The sequence below is a fragment of the Rhineura floridana genome, chromosome 7 (assembly GCF_030035675.1).
Source record: "Rhineura floridana isolate rRhiFlo1 chromosome 7, rRhiFlo1.hap2, whole genome shotgun sequence".
Classification (NCBI taxonomy): domain Eukaryota; kingdom Metazoa; phylum Chordata; class Lepidosauria; order Squamata; family Rhineuridae; genus Rhineura; species Rhineura floridana.
Genome location: NC_084486.1, coordinates 42,650,637 through 42,678,236, shown reverse-complemented (window position 1 = coordinate 42,678,236; position 27,600 = coordinate 42,650,637). Strand labels below are relative to the sequence as shown.

Sequence of the window (27,600 nt, the reverse complement as noted above, 5' to 3'; positions counted from 1 at the left end):
TACCATAATAGCATTAGACAAGACTCAGAAATTGTTTTGTGTGTAAATTATGGCATCATTTAAAAGTTAAACAAAGAATGTATGTGCAAGTAAAATATCCCAATAACTGAGCAAATGGATGAACATAAGTTTTTTTAAAAGAAAGAAACGAAACAAGAGACTTCTGTAATTTGTATCTAACTATTGTAAACTGCTATGTAAATTAAAATAAAAAATGAGAGAATTCTTTGTCATCAGAATGAAAGTGGTCTTAGCTCTGACGTTAAGCAAATGTATCGATTTAAATAGCATCTAGTTTAGAGAAAAGAAATTATCTCTAAACTGAGAAGGAAAATTTCAGGCAAAACCTAAAATATTCTATTATGAGAACTTAAAAGGAGCTTTGAATAGCACTTTTGTCCTCATACATTGGTATACAAATCATACCCTGATCCAGCAAGGGAGATCCTCATGCATAAGCAGGCTTCCACACCGACGTATCTGGATGTGCACTGCAATGCGCATTCGGACCCCACTGAACCAACTCGGTGCATCTTTCGTGCGGGAGATGGGATCCGTGTTCCCTTCCGGAGCCATTAGTTATTACGTGCAACTAGATTGTGCCATTGTACTTTTAAAAACTTGCTCTACTTCCTGCTCATTCTCAGCCATATATTCAGATGGCAAATGGAATTCATCAACAGAGTAAGATGTTCAAAGTAAAATGCTAAGAGGCCAGAAAATGATGCACTGCTTGAAAGGGAAGATCCTGAACTTGTACACTTGGATGCTACATCTTACTGATGGAAAACTCAATTCTTTTTTTTTTACTTTACATATTGGAAGTACAGCCTGAAAGTAGAATGTGGTAATTAGAAACAAAGATGCAAATGTGACCTTTCCACTGAAAAGGTGTAACCACAGTGACAGCTAACTAGCCAGGATGAAGCAACTGAAGCAACTGTAGTTCATTACAGTCTTGCTGACGCCCCTATAAATGCAATTGCAAGTCTGATAAATTAGCATATTTTGTTATGCTCACCAAACATTCTGTTCAAAATGAAATAAAGGTAAAAGAACTAAAACATAAAAGCTACTATATGGAAGGTGAACTTCAGACAGATTTTCTCCTTCAGTAATGATATATTTATTACAGAAAACTCTTTGCATACTGAACTGAGAAAGTCCCCAGATAGAATACACATATGTGGTACATTTATCTTTGTTTTTTTCATGTAATCATCAAATAAAAATCTATAGTCTACATGGACTTTGCAGGAAAGTTCAATGAACAATGGCAGGATAGAATCTAGTCTACTGCTCATTGTTTATTTGACAAAATCCACAGCTCTTTCATATTCCATTCACCCCCACCCCAATAAGTATTCTTCCGGAGAAGAAGAAGAAAATGACATAAAAATAAACTCCCATATGTGTTTTGCGACAGACGGGCACAGTACTGTCTGTTTGATGGTACTTGGTAGATTATATCTTACAGTCTATATCTTACAGTCAGTAGAAAAAAAGAAAATTTCACAAAGAAGCTTGAAAGGATTATGTAAAAGATTGTGCCATTTGTTAACCAGGAAGCTGTGCTTGAGTTTGGTTTACCCTTGCAGCCTATATCAAGTGATGAGTTGCATGTATGAATGAGTAATCATGAATCTAACACCACAAAAAGAGCTTTCATTTTGTCTCACATGCACAATGTTTTTCGATGCAGTCACACATTCAGTTCGCAGCAATTAGGGACAGAGAAAATAGCATACATGCTTATTACATTACATTTTTATATCCTACCTTTCCTCCAAGGAGCTCAAGGTGGCATACATGGTTTTCCTCCCTTTCCATTTTATCTTCACAAGAACGCTGTGAGGTAGGCTAGGCTGAGAGACTGTGACTGGCCCGAGGTCACCCAGCAAGCTTCATGGATGAGTGGGGTTTTGAACCCTGGTCGTCCAGGTCCTAGTCCAACACTCTAACCACTACACCACGCTATATGAGAACCAACCCTTATTCTCCAAAGGACAGAACTAAATGCTACAGCAGACACAGGCTTGCCACCAAAACATTATCCCTGTGTGACATGATCACACTGTAAATCTCCCTGGGTCCATTCCACTGACTGTAGCTTTTAGGGATAGGGAAACATTACATCACATATTGAGTATCTGCAGATGTTCAAGAGGAGAAAAAGACACGGTCGCCATTTTTTGTGGCAGTCCTCTGTCATTCAGAACACCTCTCTGAGAATGCCTCCTTATGCACACTTGGGCAAGACACACTGATTACACAGTTAACAGATTATTATTGGTTTATGAGCAAGTCATCATAAATGCTTTCATTATTTAATTTGAGCACTATAAAGGCTACAGAAATCGTACATTATAAGCAATAGCTCAATTTACCAAAATTATTCTTTATTTCCTGTAGTGACTGTGAATTACTAGGGCTTTAAAAAAAGGCAGAAGTGGTGCAATCCATAATCCAAACAAAGACCACAGTCCAGTCTAACTTGACAGCATTTAAGGGAAATGTAGTATTAGCCAATAATTGAAAGATTACCTGAAAGTATTAAGATAACTTTCTTGCCAGTGGCAGTCAATTATATGGCCACAGTTAACAAATACCATGAGAAACAAAGCAAAACCTTGCAATACCTCAAGAGCAAACCTAATTTGTAAACATGTTCTTCACACCCTAGCTAGTGGAAGAAAGCATTTTATAGTTTTCCTTATGATTTGTCACAAAACATTTCAAAATGATTTCCCCAGTGCTGGGGGGGAAATCAAACCAACTATATTTGTCATGTGCAAATTCTCTGTAGAGATTCTGGTAAAATGTTTTATAAGGTACAACAAGCATCTCAGGATATGGTTTCACAGAGTTGCAAGGGGGAATGTTCAAAAATGATGTGTGCTGGTCCCAGTGAGATGGAACAGCCACAAGATGCACCCCATGAGGTGTCCCTCGCAGTGTGCTGTGTGTGTATGTGACACAAATCATTTCAGTTGCAGCTATATTTCCAAAATAGTACATTGGAGGCATTTGCACAAAACTTCCAACATAAAGGGGAATTGCTGAAGGTTATAGACAGGTCAACATAGTACTTGCACTTAAGATGTTTTGGCTGCACTGCTCTTAGCTCTCCATTGTTTTGGTCTCAGAAACATGTTCTTACATTTCTGTGAGAAACTTACCCCATCTGGTCGGCCATCTGAGGCTGTAACAATCAAAATGTAGCGATCAGTGCTTTCTCGGTCTAAAGGCTTTCCTAAGGCTAGAAGCCCGGATCTGCCAATAAAACAAAAAAGCATGCTATATCAAAACATAGCTCCTAAAAAGTATATTTATATGCCACTGGGTTGGTAGTATTAGTGAATGATTTTCTTTTAGGAAATATTACTTGCCTTTTAAAATCTGCTTAGTTCCCCCCCCCTTTGGAGCAGAGGTTGGTAAAAAGGTGTGTTTCTGAGGCTTTACAGCTGCAGATATATGCATGAATTAGGATCATAGGAGAGATTTGGAGATTTTATATTACAGGATCATATGACAGATAATCCCAGCATTAATACAACAAGCCTTGAGCTGGTAGCACAGCTGTCTCAAACCACAAGAGATAACTTAATACACTAACAATAGTATCAAAACCACAGGACCTCCCTGACTAGAATGGTTTTAATGGCTACAGTAAACTACGAGAGCCAACAATTTCAGTCAAATTATAGATTAAGATTAAAGCTGCTTTATACAAGGGGTAGCCCATGTGGACTCCCCATTAGACCCAGCCAGCATGCCAATAATTGGGGCTGATGGAGATTGTAATCCAAAACTTCTGGAGGACACCATGTTGGCTCTCCATGCTTTATACATATAGAAAAAGCTGATAGTGACAGATAAACTCCCATCTAGCGTGATGCACAGGGGGTGAGGCAGAGTTCCAGTTGTTTCCCCCTCTCGCTCAGCAATTGTGCCTAGAATTGTAACTTAAGTCAATTTGGAGAAAGTATTACGTTTTTGTGTGTTCATCAGTATATCATTCATTATATTTCCCATTACTAACAATAAAGAATAACAACTGTAAATCACATATTGTGTTTGTCATTAAACAGCTGCCCATTCAAAAACCACATAATCTTATCATAAACACTGGGAAGGAGTTGTGATACAAAGCAAAATAAAGCAAAGCGAAATGTTTTCCTCTGTGAGAACTGCAGACAAGTACTTTCTATTTTGTTTGCACATTAAACACACACACACACCAGTAAGTGCTGGGAATAGACTAAAACCATTTTCAGAGAGAAAGTTACAAGGCAAGTACGTTTTCTTCATTAACTTCTGCTGATGTGGAAGATCAGAACTGTCAAGGCAAGGGCATTTTTATTACACCATTGTGAGTAACCTGTGCATTTTCTTTATAGCTCACCTAATTTATCTATATAAGCACTGTAACAAGTGCAGATTTTGCACCCAACTAGACACACTGGATATCAGAATTCATGACCAACTGTTCAGGCGCAGGGTTCGCAGAAGACAATGGATAAAGACTTCCCTTTATCTGTGCTGCTATGTATTGAGTACTTGTATGACTGGCTAGCAAACGTTTACATGTGGAGCTGTACATGCGGAAAGGCAGTCCCTATCCCCATGTTTCCATTTTGCTCAGCTCCTATCTGCTGAATGTATGGGAAGTTGGCACAAAGTGGAAAGCTGTCATTGGTTCTTTAAGAGCCATCTGACACAGCTGTGTTGACTGATGGAGAGGCAGAGAGTGTGCTTAGCTCCTCCCCCCTACTTCGTGAGATACCCTTTTAGCTTAGAAAGCGAGGGTTGCCAACCTGTCGCCTTCAGTGGTGCCTCCAGCAGGTAGCCCGGAATCTGAGCTTCCTTTAAAAAAAAAAAAGTAAGTCTCTAGTCTTCCTGGGAAGTTATGGAGCAAAATGTAGAGGTACTTTGCAAAGTGATTTCTGTGAAATGAGCCAGTCTGGCTACTCCTGCCGGTCAGTGTTATTAGCCAGTGAGTTAAGTCAGAGCCATGACTGAGAAGTGACTTGTTTGGACACCAGGGAATAGGAATCCCTGGGGTCCTAAAGAGCTGCTGTTTTGCCCTTTTCCTGCTTTTTCTTTCTAGTATTTGGAATCCCCATAGTTTGCCCTTTCCCCCCCCTTGGAACCAGGATGCATCTTTTCTGGGATGAGTTTGCCTGAGATCAGATAGCACCTAGAAATTATTTTCCGCAAATATAACTACACAATAAGTGTGCGTAAATGCTAATGAATCCCCCTTCCCACCCAAAAGGCAAATGTGAAAACTTTACAAAGAGGCTTAGGCATGCTTTGTAGGAGCTAAAGACCAGGGACTCTAAGCATTTACTGTATATATTTGTTTAATCTATCCGCAGAACATATCATACAGAAAGCGGGATTGGACCAAGATGAAGGAGGTGTGAAAACTGGAGGGAGAAACATCAATAAGTTAAGATATGCAGACGATACCATACTACTAGCAGAAACCAGTAATGATTTGAAACGAATGCTGATGAAAGTTAAAGAGGAAAGCACAAAAGCAGGACTACAGCTGAATGTCAAAAAGACTAAAGTAATGACAACAGAAGAGTTATGCAACTTTACAGTTGACAATGAGGACACTGAACTTGTCAAGGATTATCAATACCACGGTACAGTCATTAAACAAAATGGAGACAACAGTCAAGAAATCAGAAGAAGGCTAGGACTGGGGAGGGTAGCTGTGAGAGAACTAGAAAAGGTCCTCAAATGCAAAGATGTATCACTGAACACTAAAGTCAGGATCATTTAGACCATGGTATTCCCGATCTCTATGTATGGATGTGAAAGTTAGACAGTGAAAAAAGTGGATAAGAGAAAAATCAACTCATTTGAAATGCGGTGTTGGATGAGAGCTTTGCACATACCATGGACTGTGAAAAAGACAAATCATTGGGTGTTAGAACAAATTAAACCAGAACTGTCACTAGAAGCTAAAATGATGAAACTGAGGTTATCATACTTTGGACACATAATGAGAAGACATGATTCACTAGAAAAGACAATAATGCTGGGAAAAACAGAAGGGAGTAGAAAAATAGGAAGGCCAAACAAGAGATGGATTGATTCCATAAAGGAAGCCACAGATCTGAACTTACAAGATCTGAACAGGGTGGTTCATGACAGATGCTCTTGGAGGTCACTGATTCATAGGGTCACCATAAGTCATAATTGACTTGAAGGCACATAACAACAACAGTACAAAGTCTCTTTAGGTTTAAATAGGGTTTGCTTCCAGGTATGCAGGTGCAGGATGGCAGCCTAGACTTTGGGTTGGCACTGGGGAAAAACATGGTTCATCTGCCCTTAACAGCTGCATGGCAGGCAGAAATTCAACAGGCCAAGTGTTTTCTAGTGGGAAAATACAATTATGGGAAAAGCTTAACCGTGACTACTCTCTAATTTTGTGTTATGCCACTACCCTGTGACAGCCATTTTATGACTGGTGCCCCCAGCACACTCTCAAAATGTGGCCCAAAAAGGTTGGTGACCCTATTATAAAGGAATTCCATGGGATATAGGTTTTTTGTTCTCAGTCCTCATCAGGGCCGGCTCCAGGAATGCCAGGACCCTTGGGCATCAGCTTGCCCTGGGCCCCAGCATGTTTGCGTGTGTGCGCGCGCACGCATGTGCACACATGCACACGCCCCCCATACACTCTCACCTACCTGTCTGCTGTCTTTTACCATTGCCCTTAATGAAGATGGTGGCCGTGGTTTCCCTAAGAGGAACTAAGATGGCGGCAGGGGCTTCAGTAGCTTAGGGAAACTGTGGCTGCCATCTTAGTTAAGGGCAATGGTAAAAGACAGCAGACAGGTAGGTGGGGGACGTGGGGGCATGGATCACAGAAGGCGAGCAGAGGGGGCCCCTGTAGCTCCAGGGGCCGTCGGGCTAGTGCCCCACCTGGCTGCCCTTTAGAACCGGCCCTGGTCCTCATGACCCTCACCTGATACTATTGCTTGATGAAGTGCAACCAATGCTCCATATGTCTAGTAGAGGATTGTGTCAGTGATGGACCTGTCCTCATGTAGTCATGACAGATTCTGAAACTATGAGCTCTGTCCAAAATTAATTATTCCAGTTGCACTTCAAGCCTCTCTGATTTGCTTGATCATTAAAGAAGTGATCAGTTGTGGAAGCCACATCCAAGAATTAATTATTTGGTTTCTCTGAATTCCTGTAACCCCAAGAGAAGTAGAGAAAAAACTCTTTTTAGATTGATCAGTTCTATGACATGCATAAGCAGTACTACCAAACTACTTCTACTTCCAAAAGCATGCATACACACAACATATATCTGCTCTGAGCTTTTTTTTATTTTCGTTATCCTGCCATACACCTAGAGAAAATGAAGGCTAGATTATAATTGTGCATGGAACCACATAACTTGTGGTGGCCCACCCCATAGTTCAAGGAAGCTTGCCACTCGACAGAACCTGGAACAGGTTCAGAGGAGGGCAACAAAGATGATCAGGGGACTGGAAACAAAGCCCTGTGAGGAGAAACTGAAAGAACTGGGTATGTTTAGCCTGGAGAAGAGAAGACTGAGGGGAGATATGACAGCACTCTTCAAGTACATGAAAGGTTGTCACATAGATGACGGCGGGGATCTCTTCTCGATTGTCCCAGAGTGCAGGACACGGAATAATGGGCTCAAGTTGCAGGAAGCCAGATTTTGACTGAACTTCCTAACTGTTAGAGCCATACGACAATGGAACCAATTACCTAGAGAGGTAGTGGGCTCTCCGACCCTGGAGGCATTCAAGAAGCAGCTGGACAGCCATCTGTCAGGAATGCTATGATTGGATTCCTGCATTGAGCAGGGGGTTGGACTTGATGGCCTTATCAATTATCTATTCTAGTAATTCTATACTGTTCTATAATTCTATGAGTCCAATGAACTAACTGAAAATATAACAGTGTGTGTGTGTTGGTGTGGATGTATGTGTATATACAGTATTTTACTTCAGCCAAGTCTCACAATCAGAGGAAAGCAGAAAGACTGGGTAATGGGACAAGTTCCTCTATTAAGTTTTGACATGTATTTTCCAACAGGTTTTTAAGATCATAGTGTGATAGGATTGTTTTAGGCCTGGAGTGGGGAATCTTTTTTTCAGCCTGAGCGCCACATTCATTTTTGGGCAACCTTCTATGGGCCACATGCCAGCTGGTGGATGGGCTGGAGGCAAGGTTAGGTGGACTAATTAACGTGAATTTTACCTTTGTATAGTCAGCTGGTTTCTAAAAAAGGTAAAGGTGTCCCCGCACTTGTAGTGCGAGTCGTTTCCGACTCTCAGGGTAACGTCTTGCGATGTTTACTAGGCAGACCGTATATATGGGGTGGGATTGCCAGTTCCTTCCCCGGCCTTTCTTTACCCCCCAGCATATGCCGGGTACTCATTTTACTGACCACGGATGGATGGAAGGCTGAGTGGACCTCGACCCCTTTTACTGGAGATTCAACTTCCTCCTTCCGTTGGAATCGAACTCTGGCTGTGAGCAGAGCTTCAGCTGTGTTACCGCCGCTTACCACTCTGCACATATTCAAACACCCCTCTATCCTCCTTCCAGGGAAGCAAGATGCATGATCACAATTCAAGGACACGTTTCAGCCAGGAAAAACACTCAAGGAGGATGCAAAACAGGGCCTGTAGGGGGTGTGGCCTGCACAGAATCCTGAGGGCCCTACAGAGAAGCCTGGGGGCCACATTCGGCCTCAGGGCTAAAGGTTCCCCATTCCTGTTTTAGTCCAAAGAATACAGTTGCTAAGGGATTCAACTTGATGTCCTTCTGATCTTTAGGATGTGAGATGATGTGATGTTCCAAAAACAGTGTGAAATCTGGAACACATGAAAGGAATCCATGCGGCAGGTCCTCCCAGCAGCAGTGTCTTCCGTCCCAGAAACATGGAAGAGCCAAGGACCTACAATATGACCTGGATCTTCTGACATTTTCAGTCAATGTCTCCCATTTCCTAAAGTTGGTGCTAGATTGCAAATGGGGTATTTTCAAATTCTTTTATTCTAGAATATGAATAAATTACCATTTCTTGACATATAATGGAGCTGTGACCCAAGAAGAACACTATGGTGTTTATATTTTGTTTTTATGTTTCTTTTGGTATGAATCAGATGACAGTTATTTAATTAGTAATACCTATTAAAAGTGGTCATGCTAGTTGGCATCAAAAATTATGCACTTCTCTTTTCTTACAGATCACTGGAGAGAACCTGCCATAATATTATATCACATATTTTGAACAGGTTTTCTTGAAACATTTTCCCCTTACTCGCTTTTCTTTTAATTCTGTAGATGTTTCTACCTCATAGGCTTAAACATCCATAAAACCTCTGCAGAGTGTCTCAGCTATCCTTGCTTTTAGGGACTGCAGGAATAAATCAGATATGCATTCAGATGTTGCCCATTACTTTTCACAGCGATACACCTGGAAGTATGGATGCAGTTCATTACTTTTAATAGGTGCACATCTAAATGCATATCAAAAAGTAATGCTGGCCCAAAGTATTTGGCTCAAACTTTTGAGTCAGGGATTTTTGTGAATTTGGGGTGGGAGAAATTTCTAATACTTTTCAGGGAAAGAGTTTACCACAATAGATATACGGAAGAAAGCTGCAGTCAGCCTTTTAAAAACAATTCTGGCAAAATAAAGGTGTCCAATGGGGGAGTTATCTTTCCTTTTTTAAAGCAAGAATGTCCCTGGGACAATGATACATCATAACATGGAGTCATTCCTATTGAGCCATTCTCAGTGAGAAATGCCACCAAGGTGCTGTTGCTTATTGCAGGCGCATCACCTTTTGAATGGATGGCAAAGCTTTTTTTTGCGTTAAAAGAAAAACCAACTGTAACCCTCTGCCACCTGGCACATAAATTTCTCCCTGACCTCCCTCCAAAAACACCCAATCCCCACCTTTTGCAGAAAACAAACAATTCCACAAAAGTTGGACGCATTTTCAGCCCAGCCTAATTGAAAAGTACAATGCTGTCCTTGGCTTTCAATGGTTTGTTCATTCTTAACTCTCCAGCTATCTTGCGCAACAGTTTATACATCCAGATCCCAATATTTTTTCCCCTACAGTGGAAAGTGAATTGCATAGAAATGGACAGAAGGGAACTTCTGGATAATCATCTGTAGCAGCAGAACTACAATATCAGCTTGGGGAAAAGTTTCTAGATTATTGCAGCATCCTCAGTTTTTAGTATGTATTCTGCTTATACCAGTATTCACAGTAGTGAACAAATACCTTTAAATTTTATTTTTGCTTAGCTCAATTGTTGAGCTTTAAGAACATAATCATAAGTCTCTACTTACTCTTTTCATAATTTCGCTCTCCCCCTTCCGTGTCATTCCTTTCCCAATTCTTATAATTAATATTCAGGCAAATAATAGCTTTGCCAATGACAGGTTCTAAAAGGAAAGAAGTTTTCCCTATTTCTAGTACATACGCTTTCACTGCTCCATGGCTTTTCTTTACACTAATTAAGGTGGCATCAATTTGGAAGGAAAGCTAAAAGCTTTCTCAGTTAGTAATGCCTGGAATGTCTGGTGCTGAATTCAAACAATAGCCCCAAAAGGTCTTCCTTTTCACTGCATCACTTTTCATTTTCAAGACAAGAAACGGTAAGTAAAAAAATGTCACTGTCATTAGCAGAAACCTGGCAAGTCTAAAGGCTTCTAATTAATCCCAGGTCACTCATATAATGGAAGTTTCCATCTCAGTGGGTTTTACCTAGTCAAACATTTAAAATAAATAAATGGTCTCAGGTGTACAATTTCAAAGTTCAGTACCATTCACAGAGCTCCCATTCGTGTCTGAGAGTTCAGCTTCACACAGCTGAATACCTCTGATTAGAAGCTGTGTTATTTCCACACAATCTGCATATTCAGCTGGGCTGGGAAGTTGAAAAATCTGTCATAATGGTTATTCTACTTACGTTCTAGAAAGGTTAAATACTTGCTGGGGATCTCCATTCTGTATGACGTACGTTATAGGGTCACCCTCCCGATCAGTTGCCTTCAGAAGAACAACACAAATAAGTGGCATGTTACAGATTGCAATAGTTTCATTTTTATAAGGATCTTTTTTTTTTAAAAAAAATCCTCAGTAGTGATGGACAACACATTTTAAATGCTAATCAACTCTTTCATAACAATTAAACATTTGACAGCTTTAATTCTAGATCAACTGATTGTATGTGTTTGTCCTCTCTGGAGAGTGCCTGCGTTTTGGCTGCATGGAGAGTGCACTCTCATAAGCATGATAATTGCTTACTGGGATTTCAGGAAATTAGAGTATTTGCATACTTAAGCTTTAATCAACAATGACTGACAGAACGAGAGGTAATAAGGAAGCTTTCAATAGGCAGTAAATTCTCCAGCTAATTTTCAAGATAACTCAGTAGGGATTTATTACTACATTCCTTAAAGAAAAACATGATAGCTTCATTTAAATATTGCACTCATTTGGGCCCTTCTTAACATATGCGATATTAAAAACCATACTGGACAATAATTAGTTTGAAAAGGATGAAGATATTATTAGATAATGCCATTAATTAAACAAGATCATGCAACCAGTAAGCATTTAGGGAAAACCCCACTGTATCTGTTTTAAGAATATAATGCACGATCCAGTTCATTGATTGAAGCATGTGAAATCAATGGGACATCAAAGTGCTTAACTTTGGCTGATCCTAGTATTTCCAAGTGTAATACAAATGTGATCCAGTTCCACAGCTGTTGTTTTCAAATAAAGCAACAAATAAATAACAATGCTGTTTCCCCCCCAAACTTCCAAACTTATTTTTAATTTCACGAATTTGAAACCTATCTGTTAAATTATGAAGGTATACACCATAAGCTTTACTTTGATAAGCCAGGAAAGTCATAGAGATCAGATGACTGGCAAGAAATGTTGACCTTTTTATAGTGCTGAAGCCTGGAGTGAGCACTTGTGTTTAGGTTTCTGTATTCATAACCCACAAGTGGCCTAGAATTGACCATTGCCACTTCTGGCTACTGCTTACCAACTAAACCTGTATCCTGCACTCTACCCCCCTCTTCCTGCAAAATGAACATGAATTACTTTGACTTAGGCTGCAAACCTAACCCCCCCCCCTTTGGAGTAGGCCACATTAAATTCAATAGGACTTACTTCCGAGAATACATAATTAGAATTGGACTGTAAGTAACTGTTTTAAAGTAAACCTTGTATAGAAATGACTATGGATGGATGGATCAGTCTGCTTCTAGTCAGTACCAATTTCACATGTGTTCATTTATAAAGTCTATTCCATCTTGTTCCACATTAATTGCATTTTTTTAAAAATGCATAAAGATTTGTATTTAAATACATATTTTATCACAAAATATATATTTAACTACATATATTATTTCAATATATGAAGTCCTAGATATATTTTAACACATTTTGTATGTTTTTTCAGACAAGAACTGTAATCACTGTATTTGGAGATGTGCAAAATCTGAAGAACAATTACATTTTGATCCACACTTTTGTGCAAAAGTTTGCAAATCAGGTCCGTTTGCATCAGGATTTACAGAAATCAAGTTCTTCAAGCATGTAGCACTGACTATCAGTCATTTAATATGTAAGGGAGACATTTGTACCAGTCAAATAACCTCAGGCTCATCCAGACAGTTGCTTTCCATATTTCTGATTCAGTTGCCTGATTAAGACTGCCAATATTGTAATGATCCTGCTACAGAGCATTTAATAGCAACCAGACACAGTAATTACACAGGTAAAGCTTTGCACACCATTCTATTTTCATGCAAGAATTATTTATTTATTATAGAATAGTTATAATCCACTAGATCAAAGAGTTCTCCAAGCAGTATACAAAACAACTGTAGAAGAAACACAGCTAAAATCCACAAACCAATTAAAAACACATATACATAGAGCCATCATACATAGAGCACATAAAATTATTCATGTCAGGCAATATGCCAGGAACAGGCCAAGCTGGGGAAAAGTTGGTTACTCAAGGGACATGAAGGTATCTTTTCCATGAACACATTCTTGTAGTGCTTACTGGAATCAAATCTTGTGTACAACACAGCCCCGGATTGTTTTGTACTGCAATATGATTGCCATATTGGCTGCGATTCTGTGCGTTTGACAGAAAAATATTCAACCAAATCAGGTTTTGCTGGCTGGCACAAAGACACTGTGATGAGAAAAGCTGCAGCCTGCCAGTATGTTGTTAAAGGCTTCTGCATGGGAAAAGGTGATAGCCCTGCCTTTCCCTATCACTAATAGTGACTAGCACTGTCTAAAGGTACCCCTTACATTTCCACAGCAACAGTATAGCCAGTCACTGAACTAAGAGCTATCTGGACACATCAAAATCCTCTTCTTCCCTTCTCTTTATCATTGCTGTTCCTTTTGGAAGTGTCCTCTATGCTGAGACAAGCAATTTAGTATTTGTAATCATATGCTAGCAGTACAACTGCAGTATTGTCAATGCTGAAAAGTTAGGAAGTACAGCATAGTCTTATACTGAAGTATAGCCTTATACCGAATCAGAGCACAGGTCCATCTAGCTCAGTATTGTCTATACTAACTGGCAGCAGCTCTCCAGGTTTTCAGACAAAGGTCTCTCTCAATTCTGTTTGGAGATGCAATGGATTGAACCTAGAACCTACTGCATATGCAAAGGATTTGCTCTAGGCCTTATGAAAAGACTGTGCAACACTATACAGTATATTATGCTGTATTCACATCTCATTCCTTTAAACAGCGACAAATAAAGATCTTAAAACATCTCTGTAACAAAAGCTGTTATGTTGAATGAATGAATGAATGAATGAATGAATGAAAGGGTTTCATTTAAGACAGCGTAGAGCAGTAGTGTTCAAACTGTGTTCCAGACGTTTTCCAGGGATTCTCAATGAGAAAAATCTATAACGATGGGCAACCTACTCCAACAGTGATAGCTTGTCTATCACTATTGTCCACTACAAAATGAAGCCAAAGGAGTGTGCTAGTGTGTTCTAGGGTGCATTTTCAACTCCATGTAGGGCAACAATGAGGTCTAAGAGGCCCAACTAACACAGCATGTGAAGTGACCATGCACCCGAGGTCTCCCCAGAATATTAAGATGTACATGCAGACGTTTCTCAACAGGCAATCCAATAAGAAAAGAGTTAAATGATGGCAGAAATATTCAAAGCCCATGCTGTAGAGCAGGGATGGGGAACCTGTGACACTTCAGATGTTGTTCAGTTACAACTCCCATCAACTCTAAACACTGGCCATACTGGCTGGGGCTGATGGGAGTTGAAGCCCAACAACATCTGGAGGACCTCAGGTTCCCCACCTCTGCCACAGAGCAATGTTTGTCCAGAACATGCCCTAGAAATACCAAAGGTAGCTAGGATCAAGACCATTATATCCATAAGCAGAAAGAGTTCTGTAAATGCTTACATTGAAGCATTCTGTACCTGCAAATTTAGCAAAATGGCACCAATTCTCATGGCCTCACTAAGTTCAAGACTGTACATCTGCTGGGGGAAGCGGGGTGGGCTCTGATTGTTTGGAGGAAGAACCTCAATGTAAACAGTAGTGATGGAGCTCCTGCAATGACAAGGAAACAAACAAAACCCAGTCAAAAGCAATTCCCAACACGGCACCTCCCCTTCACTAAAACTGCAAATGTTATTATACTTCAGAAATAAGCACTCAACGCTCCTTATGAACCAGAGTCCCAGTTCAGCAATTGCTTGCATATGATGCACAACCCATTCACTCTAACATTGAGAGCATATTTGCATGGAGTGACTGCACAGGCTGTATGTAGGTTTTTTCTTATTTTCTACCAGGATTTAGATTATAAAGACTAATATGAAAGCTGGCAATTAAACAACATGCACATTCATACTTAACCAGTTATAACGTTTTCCTAATCTACTGTCAGAAATAACAATTCTTGTCTAAATGTCCATAATCTTTTGCTCTGAAGATGTAAGGACTCCAATTTTTCTGTTCCCCAGTCTAAGGCGCGCACACACGCACACATACACAAAGAACCTAGGGTAATTTTTTAAAAAAACAATACACTAGACAGAGAAAATAAAACCTTTTGTTCTTTTTCGCCTCCAAATACATGGCTTACCTGAGTAAAACTGTTCAAGGTTTGAAGTGAATTGTTAGATAATTCTTCTAAGCTAGTCCTGAACTCCACAGCAACCAGCGCAGTGATGAGAAACAGGAAGCCTTCCAAAAACAAAAACTTTACTGACGAAGTGGAGTTGAACGTGTGCTTCCTCCTCGATATAAACTATATCGGAAGGATGGGGAAGGACGTACTGGAGGTGCTGCTGCTCTACATGTGAAAGAGTGCATTGAATCCAGAAAGCTAGAAACCCCCAAAGAGGCAGATGCCTCCACAGTATCATTGTGGGTGATGACTGGGCCCCAAGAGTAATTTAGTACTAGGGACATTCTATCATCCCCTTGATCAAAATGCTTAGGGTGATCTTGAAATGAAAAATGAAACGGAGAGGGCATCCAAATGAGGAAATGTAGGAATGGACAACTTCAGCTACCCTAACAAAGAATGACTACATATGTGTTCCAGCCACGACACAGTAAAATTTCTAGATACCCTAAATGACTGTACCCTAGAACAGTTGGTCATGGAACCAATCAACGGGACAGCAACCCTGGACTTAATCTTAAGTGGCGCACAGGACCTGGTGCAAGATGTTTGTTTGTCAAACCGATTGGGAGCAGTGACCATAGTGCTATTAATTAACATATAGTAAATGGTCAATTGTCAAGAAAATCCAACACTGTCACATTTGAGCAGAGCTTGGAAAAGTTACTTTTTTGAACTATAACTCCCATCAGCCCTATCCAGTGGCCATGCTGGCTGGGGCTGATGGGAGTTGTAGTTTTAAAAAGTAACTTTTCCAAGCTCTGCATTTGACTTCGAAAGAGGAACCTTCCCCAAAATGACAGGATTGGTAAAAAGAAAGTTGAAAGTCAGAGACAAGAGGGTCAAATCACTTCAAAATGCTTGAGAGTTATTTAAAAACACAATATTAGAACCTCAACTGGAGTATCTACCACAGATCAGGAAAGGTACTACCTGGGCCAAGAGGATGCCAACATGGTTATTGTTATTATTATTATTTTTATTATTATTATTTGATTTATATCCCACCCTTCCTCCCAGCAGGAGCCCAGTTAATGAGCAAAGAAACTATTAGAGGCTTCCTTCAAAAACTGGAAGTCTTATCTGAATAAGGAAAATAAAAAGGAACACAAACTCTGGCAAAAGAAATGCAAGAAGACAATAAGGGATGCTAAAATTTTGAGGAGCACATTGCTAAAAATATAAAACCAACAACAACAAAAATCTTTAAATACATTCAAAGCAGAAGACCATCTAGGGAGGCAGTTGGACCCTTGGATGACAAAATGTGCTAAAGAGGATAAGGAGATTGCAGAGAAGTTAAATGAATTACTTGCATTTGTCTTCACAGATATATATAGGGCAGATCCCTGTGTCTGAACTAAGTTTGCGGAAATGAGTCAGAGGAACTGAGGCTGATAGTGATTATGAGAGATGACGTCCCAGGCTTAATAGACAAAATAAAGACTGACAAATGCCGGGTCTGGATGGCATCCACCCGAGAATTCTCAATGAAGTCAAAAGTGAGTATTGATTTTCTAACAAAAATATGTAATTTGTCCCTCAGATCAGCCTCTGTGCCTGAAGACTGGAAAGTGGCCAATAAAACACCAATCTTGAAAAAGGGATCCATGGGGATTCTGGAAATTTTAGGCCGGTTAGATTAATGTCTGTACCAGGAAAACTGGTACAAAGTATTGTTAAAGATAACATAAGCATATAGAAGAGCAAGCCTTGCTGAAGCAGAGCCAGCATGGCTTCTGCAAGAGTAAGTCTTGTCTCACCAACCTATTGGAGTTCTTGGAGTGTGCCAACAAGCATATAGATAGAGGTGATCTGGTTGACATAGTGTACTCGGGCTTTCAAAAAGCTTTCAACGAGGTACCTCACCAAAGATTCCTGAGTAAGCTTAGCAGTCATGGAATAAGAGGAGAGGTCCTCTTGTGCATCAGAAACTGGTTAAACAGCAGGAAGCAGACAGCAAGGATGAATGGACAGTTCTCCCAATGGAGGGGTGTAGAAAGTGGAGTCCCCCAAGTATCGGTATTGGGACCAGTGCTTTTTAACATGTTCATAAACAATCTAGAGTTGGGGGTAAGTAGTGATGTGGCCAAGTTTGCTGATAATACTAAATTGTTTAGGGTCATTAAAACAAAAATAAATTGTGAAGAGCTGCAAAAGGACCTCTCCAAACTGAGTGTATAGGCAGTAAAATGGTAAATGCAATTTAATGTAAGCAAGTGTAAAGTGATGCATGCCGGGGCAAAAAGTCTTCTTTTCACATATATGCTCATAGGGTCTGAACTGGCAGTGACTGATCAGGAACAAGAACTTGGGGTCACACTGGATACTCAATAAAGATTTTGACCCAGTATGTGGCAGCTATGAAAAAGGCCAATTCCATTCTAGGGATCATTAGGAAAGGTATTGAAAATAAAAGTGCTGATGTTATAATGCCATTATACAAATCTATGGTGCAAACACTTTTGGAATACTGTGTACAGTTCTGGTTGACTCACCTCAGAAACCATATTGTAGATTTGGAAAAGGTTCAAAAAGGGCAACCAAGATAATCAGAGGAATGGAGTGACTCCACTCTGAGGAAAGGTTGCAGCATTTGAGGCTTTTTAGTTTAGAGAAAAGGTGAGTAAGAGGTGACATGATGATCGATGTTTATAAAATTATGCATAGCATGGAGAGAGTGGATAGGGAGAAGTTTTTCCTCTTTCTCTCATAATACTAGATCCAAGAAGCTGAAGCCTAGAAGATTCAGGACAGATAAAAGAAAAGGACTTCTTCACCCAGCACATAGCTAAGCTATGGAACCAGCTCCTTGAGGAAGCAGTAATAGCCACCAACTTGGCCAGCTTTAAAAGAAGATTAGACAGATCCATGGAGAATAACAGTATCATAGGCTACTAGCCATAATGGCTGTGCTCTGCCTCCACAGTCAGAGGCAGTACGCTTCTGAATACCAGTTGCTGGAAACCACAGGGAAAGGGCTCTTGTACTCAGGTCCCACTTGTAGGCTTCCCATGGGCATCTGGCTGGCCACTTTGAGAACAGGATGCTGGACTAGATGGGCCAGTGGCCAGATCCAGCAGACTCTTCTTATGTTCTTATAATTTAATGGGCCACATATAGAGATTACACTTGCTCATGCTAGAGCTCCCCAGTGCCCATTTCATAATTTCAGGGAACCTTTGGTAAGGCAGATTCATACAGTTTACTAATCAAAAGCTCTCTCACACTTCCTTAATCTTGTCGAGTGCTTCATGCAAATTAGAATGGCAGCCACTGCAGAAACAGAGGACCGTAATACAGGTTCCATGTGGACATCACAGCTCCTGCTCCAAGTTATCAATATGACAGAAAGTCATTACTGACTTCCAGGAGAAATTTAAAAACATTCTTGTTTACCCAGCATTTGATGGTTCAAAGATAACTAGCCATGGCAACCTTGAAATTAGTGAGTGCGGACAAGTGATTGCTTTAAATATTTTTAGAGATTATTTTAGATGGTTTTAAATTGTTTTAAAATGTTTAATTTTAAATGTTTTACATATTTTCATTTTATTATAAATTGTATTGTTTTAACATTTCAGTGTTTGCCATTTTTGGCTCCTTTGGGAAGAAGGGGGGGTATAAACATTTAATAATTGACAATGATGACAGCTACAATAACATTAAGAATATTCCCAAATAATTTGCTTTTTCTACTAGTCACATTAGTTGATTTTACAAGGTTTTGTTGATGAAGCAATATCCAACTAATTATGAAAAAAACTATTTAATTATTAAGAAGCTATTTAGCATGTCCCCTATCCAACATTATTAGGATTAAGACCAGAGAATTCCATTCCACCAGTCAATGCCACATTGAGATCATCTTCAGAGTGGAAAAAAAGAGATTATATTAGTTTCATTTCCATCTCGATTTAAACCCTAGTTAAAATATGAACAACTGGGCTGCTGCTGCACTGCTAGGAAACAAGCCATGGTCTGGTTTAGGATTGTGTCTAAACCCAGTAAGCCAAGAAAAAATCTTGGTTACCACTTATTTCTGTCTGGGCAGAAATAAACCACAAGCCTGAATTCAGACATAATGTTATTGTTGCCAGACCCTGATATGTTTCCTAGGAGCAACAAGAGTACAGGAGAAGTGAAGCACCCACAATTTCAGCAGCCTGCACGACCCTCTGCACGTTCACATCATTTATTGTAACTAAGTGACATTGTGATACTGGACTTTATTTGTTTAAGTTAAAATGCATTTTAACTTACTCTGGCTTGGTTTACTTAAGAATTGTGGCACAGTGAACTTACAGTTAATTTACTTGTGTGTGTGTAACAGAAATGCTAATTTGCTGACTGGTATTGTTTGTATAAAGCTGCGTTTGCAAAATAGCTATAGCTGGGAAAATCAGGCTTTGTTGCAATATGCAGCTGTGTTTGTAGAAAAAGGTATCAGATATGAGTGAAACATCCAAGGTTGAAATGGGAAAAACAAGTTGTGAATAACAACTCCAAATATGGAACTAGGAAGAGAGGGGAAGGTACCAGTGGACATGGTTAAAGTGATGTATGGAAAATGAAAGTGATGTAGTTATGATGCTAATGATGCTAATGTAATTAACATAACAAAGCTGATAAAAAGGCCAGCAATGCATAGTTTTGCCAGAACTGGCCTGGCCTCTTCTCCACGTGCACGTGTTAGCAATAAAGATACTCCTTCTCCATCATTGTTTCGTCGTTTCTGAGACTCTATTGGGGTGAGTATTGGGAGCGAACTCAAGCCACCAGGATCCCTAAAAGGGACTGGGGCGTTTTGTTGGTAACAACATGTGAGCCAGACCAATGTCATGAAGAGTTACGAATTAGGAACATAATTTCTGTCCCTATGTTAAGTCTAAATCGATTTAACCACTGAACAGAGTTGCCCCCCTTTCTACAAAGCCAGGCTGAAGTTCTGCTACTATTTGTTCCCATTCCCAGGCAGTAGCAAACAACCTGTGTATGTTATTAGTCTCAAACACTGGATGTCTAAAGACAAGCCTGAACTTGCCCCATGCCCCCACCTTATGTTATACATAGGAAAACCATCTCAATCCCCCTGGCCTATTATTTACCATTTTATAACACATTGTTACCTGAAGCTAACTTATAAGTTTCCCTATGAGAGTGGAGATAAGGCTATTGATGGGAGTCTTCTTGAGTCAAAGAGCCAGCAAAAGCCGTATCTTTCTGCCAATCAGAAAGATCCATTTAATTTCTAATTCAGAAACAACTGCTTCTCACTATGGATCTTATGCAATCTTATACAGTAGGGCCCTGCTTTACGGCGCTTCGCTTTACAGCAATTCGCTAATACAGCGGTCTCAATTAGACGCAATTAGACTAAAGCCCCACTCATACGGCGCATGTTCCGCTTTTACAGCGGTTTTTGGGTATCGCACACCATTCTATTCAATTGTTGAGCCTCGGCTCTCTCTTCAGGGGCAGGAAGGGGGGAGGCATGAGTTGCAGGTGCCTCAGCTGTCAGAGGGCGCGGAAGACCCAGGAATTATTGAGTCTGAGCAGGACCTTGGGAGAGGAAGCGAGCCTGAATTTGAGCCAATTCCCACTGATAGTGTGCTCTCAGAAGAGGGGAGTGCGCCGCCCCCAGTTGTTGCAGAGGAGCCGTTGGGGGAAGCTCAGGAGAATGTGCCAACTCCTCCCTCGCCAAGCAGTTCTCAGGAGGCCACCAGCATGACGCAGCCTCCTGACCTCGAGCCTACTCTGGAGCAGGTGTCTTCCAATGAACCGTTGGAAACACGCCCCCCGTCGCCTCGCTCCCGCCGCCGTGAGAAGTGGACAGGGCAGAGACAGGACTTGCGAAGGAGTCAGAGAATATGCTCAAAAACGTTCCCTACTTAAGCTGGCAGCACACGGGGGGGGGTTGCTGAGTCAACTTTCTTCACACGTCAGAGAGCATGTGTAGAGTGTAGTTTGGGATTCAAGTGAGCCAGTATAGGTGTTTCTTATGAAGTACAATGCTTTTGATGTATCCATTACTTTAATAAAATGAGATTTAATTGCACCCGCGTCTCAGTCTCGTGGTTCTGGCTCTGGATGGGACATCAATGAGTTCTGCTTTACAGCGGTTCTTGCTTTACAGTGGGGGTCCGGAACATAACCCGCCATATGAGTGGGGCCCTACTGTACCCATTTACCTGGGAATAAGCAAGATTGCACTGCAAGTAAATTTAAAAATTAGTGCTGTGCTGAAATTTTCTTCTTTTTTTCCTCCTCTGGCCATTCTCATCAATTAAGGAGCTCAGAAATTGTATTTGAAAATGATCAAGGAGATACAATTCCAGTGACATCCTCAGGGACAGGCTGCAGTGTATTTTTGCACTTACCTTACTTTCAAGGTGGGCCAAAGGGTTTTGTAAGTGTCCTTTCTTTCATTCTACAAATCATCTGTCTGGTAGGGATGGTGGAAAAATTCAATTCGCTTTGCATTTAAAGCTGAATTTACCAGATTTGCACTTTTCAAAAAAATATGAGAACTGAAACACAGTCATCCTTCAAAAGTCACACTTATCTGAATTTTGCAATGCAGTTCTCCAACCACTGTTTGCAAAAAATGCATACATCAAGGGGAAATGTGCATAAAATAAGTATTATAGTAAAAATAACATACAAAATGCATTATATTAGGAGAAATTGCTTGCAAAATGTGTACATTAGTCAAAACTGCATACAAAAATGTGTGTAATAGAAGACATTTTCATGAGGGTTTTTTTTTAAATGCAAATTGCTGCAGAACTGAGTTTAAGACTGGAAAAATGAGAATCTTGGAAAACCAAAACTGACAGATCTTTCTATCCCTACTGTTGGGTGGGCAGCATTCTGCAGCACTCTCAGGTGCTTGCGCTTCCTGAAAACCCCATGAAATCCTCAGCAGGGCTTTTGTATAGGTGCAGGAAGTGGGGAAGCTATCTACTATGCCCCTGGCTGTTTCCAGAGAGGCAGAGTGTTGGAGAAATGCGCAGCAGAAAGGAAAATGCACACACCTGCTTTGGCCTGCGGCACAATAAGGCAAGCTCTCAGCCCCACCCCCATTACTGAAATTATAAAGTGCTGTGAGAATGGGGGAGAAAAAAAGAAGCTTCATTTACATGGGAACAAACCTTTTGAGAAATTGGAGGACAAGTTTTGGCACAGCATTATTCTAAACACCTGCCTATTATAAGATCTGAAGGGATGTATTAAGCCAGGATCAATATTTTGTTTTTTATTTCCTTGAATGGAATTACATGTCATTTGTGTATGTTAATAAACCTAATACCTTGTTAAATAAACCTGGGAGAAGGGTCTGCTAAGCTTATAACACTCCATTTTAATGTCTTTGCCCTTTCAGTCAAGTTTCCAATAGCTTGGTAGAGTGGATTAATTAGAAACTGGAGACTGGCAGCATTATAACTGGGCCAGAGCAAGAACTAAGTTGACTGGTACTGAGTTTGCCTTTTGGTCACTCAACAGAGGATTGCAGCTACTGATTGATAGCGAGTAATGTAGTTATAGCAGTAAAGCTGCAGCAACTAGAACTCCAGGGTAAGGAAAGGCGTTAAAAACTCTCTGAAGGACCCAAGGGATGTCACAGGGATGTTTTATTCACATTATAATGGAATAGTTGAAGTTCCATCTAATTCATGCCAATTTCACTCTGGCAGCAATTAATCTACCAAACATGGTTCTTAAGACATGCGCCAACAGAAAACTGAAAGACGCCTAACTGCTCCGTAGTCACAAGGGTCTGGATCTTAGCAAGGCCTGCATTTCAATAATAATAATAAAAAACACAGCAGAAACACCCCTAAGTCTTCCATTGGGATATAAGTCAGGAATGAAGGCATGCATGTGGAATACAGAAAATCGAGTCAAAGCTGATCTCAGTGCAGCTCTTGAATGAGAGAATAATTTGGCTGTTGTCAGTCACCCATCTCCTGATAATACCCTGGGCTTTCAGAAAGCAAGGACTGTAGTCTGTAGGGGGTGACTTCAATATCCAGCGATTAAGCCAGTTTTAGAAAATTGCTCAGATCTAATAGTAGTAGTCCATTGAGTCATTGCTCTACCGGTCACACAAATTGAGAATCGGGGGGGGGAGGGGAGGAGAGAAAAAGAGATGACTTGAAAATGTCTCATCTGACCAACTTAGAAGGGAAAAAACATTTTTAAAAAATCAAACATTTCCTTAAAGGCTAGAGAAGGGATTCTCTATCAATGCAGGGATGGAAAAAGTAAAGCCCAAAGGACATGTATACCATCCAGTGATTTCTGCATAATCTTTGAGTTTATTCTAGAACCCCAAGGCTACTTGCTTTTAGTTACAGCTTCTAGCCCTTGTGTTTGTTTGCAAATGTACATTGGAAAACAAGATGGCAATCCTATGAAATGACTGGAAACGACAACAAAAAAGTAAGCTAAGAGTCAAAAGTTTAAACTCCTGTGGATTCTAAGCCTATACACCACAATTTTTCAAGGACTGTGTAAAGTTTTTTTGCATCTTAGAGTAGCACTAGGGCTGATCAGCCAAAAGCCTTTCACACATGTAGTATATATAGCATACACATGCTGAGGAAAGTGGGATTGCCCTTGCTGGTCCTACTCCCTACAATCACATGCTCTGCCCACAAATGTCAACACATTTAATGGACCGTTAGAAAGGAGAGCTATGCACATACAGCTGTGTGTGCTTTAGTTCTGCACCCAATCAGGATGAGAGCTTATGCATGTAGTAGGCTCTCTTCTCAAATGGCCCTTGAAGGTGGGGATATCCATGGCGGGTTCTGCAGACATGGGTCTGCTCCTGCCTCCACACATATACCACACATGTGGAGGACTAATGACCAAAGAGCCCTACATTTACAACATGAATATTGTAGAAATTCACCATAGGGAGAAGAGTTTGGACTTCCAAGTTTTGCCCACAATAAACATAGGGGCTATTTGGGGTGATATTTCCTCTCTCTCCATATTGGGAATGGTCCTTGGTCTCACCTGATTCTTCCCAACTTTCTCCTTAAATATAATAGTAACATTCAAACCAGGAGGAGAAAGAGCCCCCTCTCGTGTCTCTTTCATTACACAGAGAGGTGAAGGGGGCCATGGGCAGATTCAGCAAGATCTGTTTTCGTTTGCTGTGTTTCCTTTTTATCTTCCTTACACTTCATTGGATGATAGATTCAGAATTTTTAGAACTGAAGGACCAAAACTCCTTAACTAGTCTCTACACATTTCTCCAGCTTTACTTTACTGTGCTTTTGTGGTGCTAACACGTGGCCATCTCACATCTTTTTGCCAACACGGTGATCATCTTTGCATCTGCACACCCTGAAAAATGTAATGCATAGTCCCTCATGGACCTGACAGACAATGGGTGGGTATTAAACTAAGCCCTGCTCAGAATAGACCCACTGAAATTAATGAACATAAGTTCGTTGTGTCTATTAACTCCAGTGGGTCTACATTGGCATACAAAACCATCCAATGGAATTTGTTGTTTAAATTCAAAATGGATCTGACCTCATTTAAAATATGCATGCCACATGGTACTTGTTATCCCCTGCCCCCTCAGTATGCATACTGTCACATGGAAAAGGGAGAATCCCTGCAAATTATAACATGCAAATCAGGATTAAGCCATCTCAGCTATTCTATTTAAACCTGAAAGTGTTCTGAGAGCTAAAATATCTCTTTTTGTTGTTGCTGCTGTTTCTGTTAAGTTGGTATGAGAAAACAGTCCATCTCTCCCTACTCCTCGCTTCCCAGATCTAACAAGTTGGAGATTAGAAACTGAATTTGCTGGTGCAAACGTGTTTCCGTGGAGTGTATTTCATTGCTTGCCTAGCGTTTGCACAGCTTGCAATTTGTGCTCCAAATTGAGCTAAGGCACACTATAAGATTGTATCATTTGGATAAAAGGTTACCACCAGCTTAGCAATCCTTTCATTCCAGGATTTGGAGATATTACCTTTGCATTATAGTTTGCAATTTATAGAACAAACACCTACTTTTGCCTTCATTGCTTAGCTTTCTCTCATTCTGTCCCTTAAACAAACCCACACGGCAAATATGGATGGAAGAAACTTAACATGTAACAATTTACAATAATAATAATAATGACAAAACAACATATTCTGGTGCACTGAAATAGCCACATGCAAATATCTGTGTGCTGGATATATACTAATTTCATTAATGAGCTATGACATTCCGATATAAAGACTTCTTTTCAATATGACACTTCAAGCAATCAACTGATGTGCCTTGTCCAAAGAAACCAAATAACTGGAGTTGTGTTTCTTTGATCATTGTGCTCCTTTACACCATTTATGAACTATAGTGTGGAAAGGTTAATTTCTCAGCTATGAAGGAAAAACATTTAATTACAATATTAATTACCTTCTCTGTGCAAGAGGAGCACTGTCAGATGCTTTGACAGTGAGGGCATAGGAACGTCCAACCACCAATTCAATTCCTGGAGCAATAGTGATAAGGCCTGTTTGATCATTAATTACGAAGTCTCCCTGATCCCCGGCCAGGATTTCATATATGATCCGCCCATTTGAACCTTCATCAGCATCCATGGCAGTGAGCTGCAATTGAAAATTAGAATTTGATTTTTGTTTCATGTTCAGGCTGGTGGTTGTTGTTGTTTTCTGCTAGAATGACAAGAGACCCATGCTATTAAAATAAGGAGTGTGTGTGTGTACATGTGTACAACCTATGAAACGAGGGAGAAAGCAACCATGTATTGAATCTGTACATCCTGCATTAAAGAATGAAGTTCAAGAAACTGCATTACAAGTGCAAGCACATAGCAGCAGGAACAGCAGATCAGTTAACCCAATATAGTGGCTACTAGGTTAAATCCAGTGGTGGGTTTGCCATAGAGGAAAGCTTCTGGGAGGAAGGGCAGGATATAAATCTGAAAGAGAGAGAGAGAGAGAGAGAGATCCTCCCAATCAACTTCAGCCCTTCACACTATACACCATTCTGTTCCAGAGCATCCTCTGACCATCAGGAAAAATTTTTTGGGAGGGGATAGGAGGCTCCAGAAGCAAGTAGTGCTCCAACTTGTGTGGGTGAAAGCACTTTCTACTAAGGCAAAACCACCACTGGATACAACCCATTATCATTCCTGGTGGATACCAATGCCTTAAAGTAGCACTGCCCTAATTGTACAAATCAGGTCAGAACCAGGCCAACCTTCTGATGTTATCCATCTGAAGGTAGCCAGGCAAACTGAGAAAAGGGGTAGCGCTAAGTGAGCATCCTGTCAGTGCAAGGATTTCTGCTTACACAATGGGACTTCCCCTTCTCCTCTCCATGCCCCCTAGTTCTATTCTAGGGGAACCCCGAAATCTCTGGAGCAGATTTGGGGACGGCACAGGGTTCATGCAAGGGGAGGAGAGGGCAGCACAAGCGGAAATCCTTCTGCTGCCAGGATGCTTACTTAGCGCTATGTTGGATACGACTCATTCTTTTATGAACACAGATGCAAATCTGTTTTACATCGATATCTAACTGTAGAAGTCACAATGTGATTTCTTTCTTAATTCAGTGTTCCCATTTCCATTATGTAAGGCGGTGGTTCTCAAACTTTTTCCCCATTTGAAAATTGCCAATGGTCTTGGTGGACCACTTGATTATTTTTCTGCCTGTTGTAGCAATTGCGATATGCTGTGCTAGGTGCTGTATGATTTTAAAATGTATTTTTATTGCTTCTTTTATTTCTAATATTATATTGTATTGCATAACAATTTGCATTCCATAGAATTCAAATTGTAATAACATAAAATATAAGCAATAAAAGCAGCAATAAAATGCAATTAAAAGTCAATATGAATATTTAGCACAGACATGCCACAGACCACCCGAATAAAGCTTATAAACCACAGTTTGAAGACCACAGTTTGAGAACCCCTGATATGGACATTATCACATGTCTGTGCAAGTATTATCCTTGAGGTGGTAGCAATTTAGGAGGTCCCTTGTAAATTCCTAGTGTCCATGAGAAACACAGACAAATAAAACTACTGCTATATTGTGTGAGAGTTTTTTAAATGAGGGGAAACTGAAATGAAATCACATGCTTTGCAACCATTGTTTTAAAGAGCTGCTTCATGTTTTCTTTAAAAAACAAATTTGTGAAATATATTCTTTTGAAACCATAAAAACAGATGCTAGTTTAGGCACCTAACCAGAAAGCTTCTCTGTAGAGTTAAAACCTGCTGCTGGACATCAAGTTCAAGAATTTATCCATTTTGCATATCTTTGCTTTTTGGTGTTTAAAATGCCATCACTTTATTCTGCATA

At 40.3% G+C, this 27,600-nt stretch overlaps 1 protein-coding gene across 7 annotated transcripts in view; it reads right to left on the bottom strand.

Annotated features, from left to right (window-relative positions):
* Positions 1–27,600, bottom strand: part of PCDH15 (protocadherin related 15) — a 605,264-nt gene that overhangs the window by 255,524 nt on the left and 322,140 nt on the right. For all 7 annotated transcript variants that reach the window (XM_061635350.1, XM_061635351.1, XM_061635352.1 and 4 more), the window contains 4 exons: positions 25,684–25,877; positions 14,537–14,669; positions 11,002–11,081; positions 3,180–3,273 (listed from right to left, as the gene is read on the bottom strand). In XM_061635350.1, coding sequence (XP_061491334.1) covers positions 3,180–3,273; positions 11,002–11,081; positions 14,537–14,669; positions 25,684–25,877 — 501 coding nt within the window. The remainder of the gene's footprint in view (positions 1–3,179; positions 3,274–11,001; positions 11,082–14,536; positions 14,670–25,683; positions 25,878–27,600) is intronic.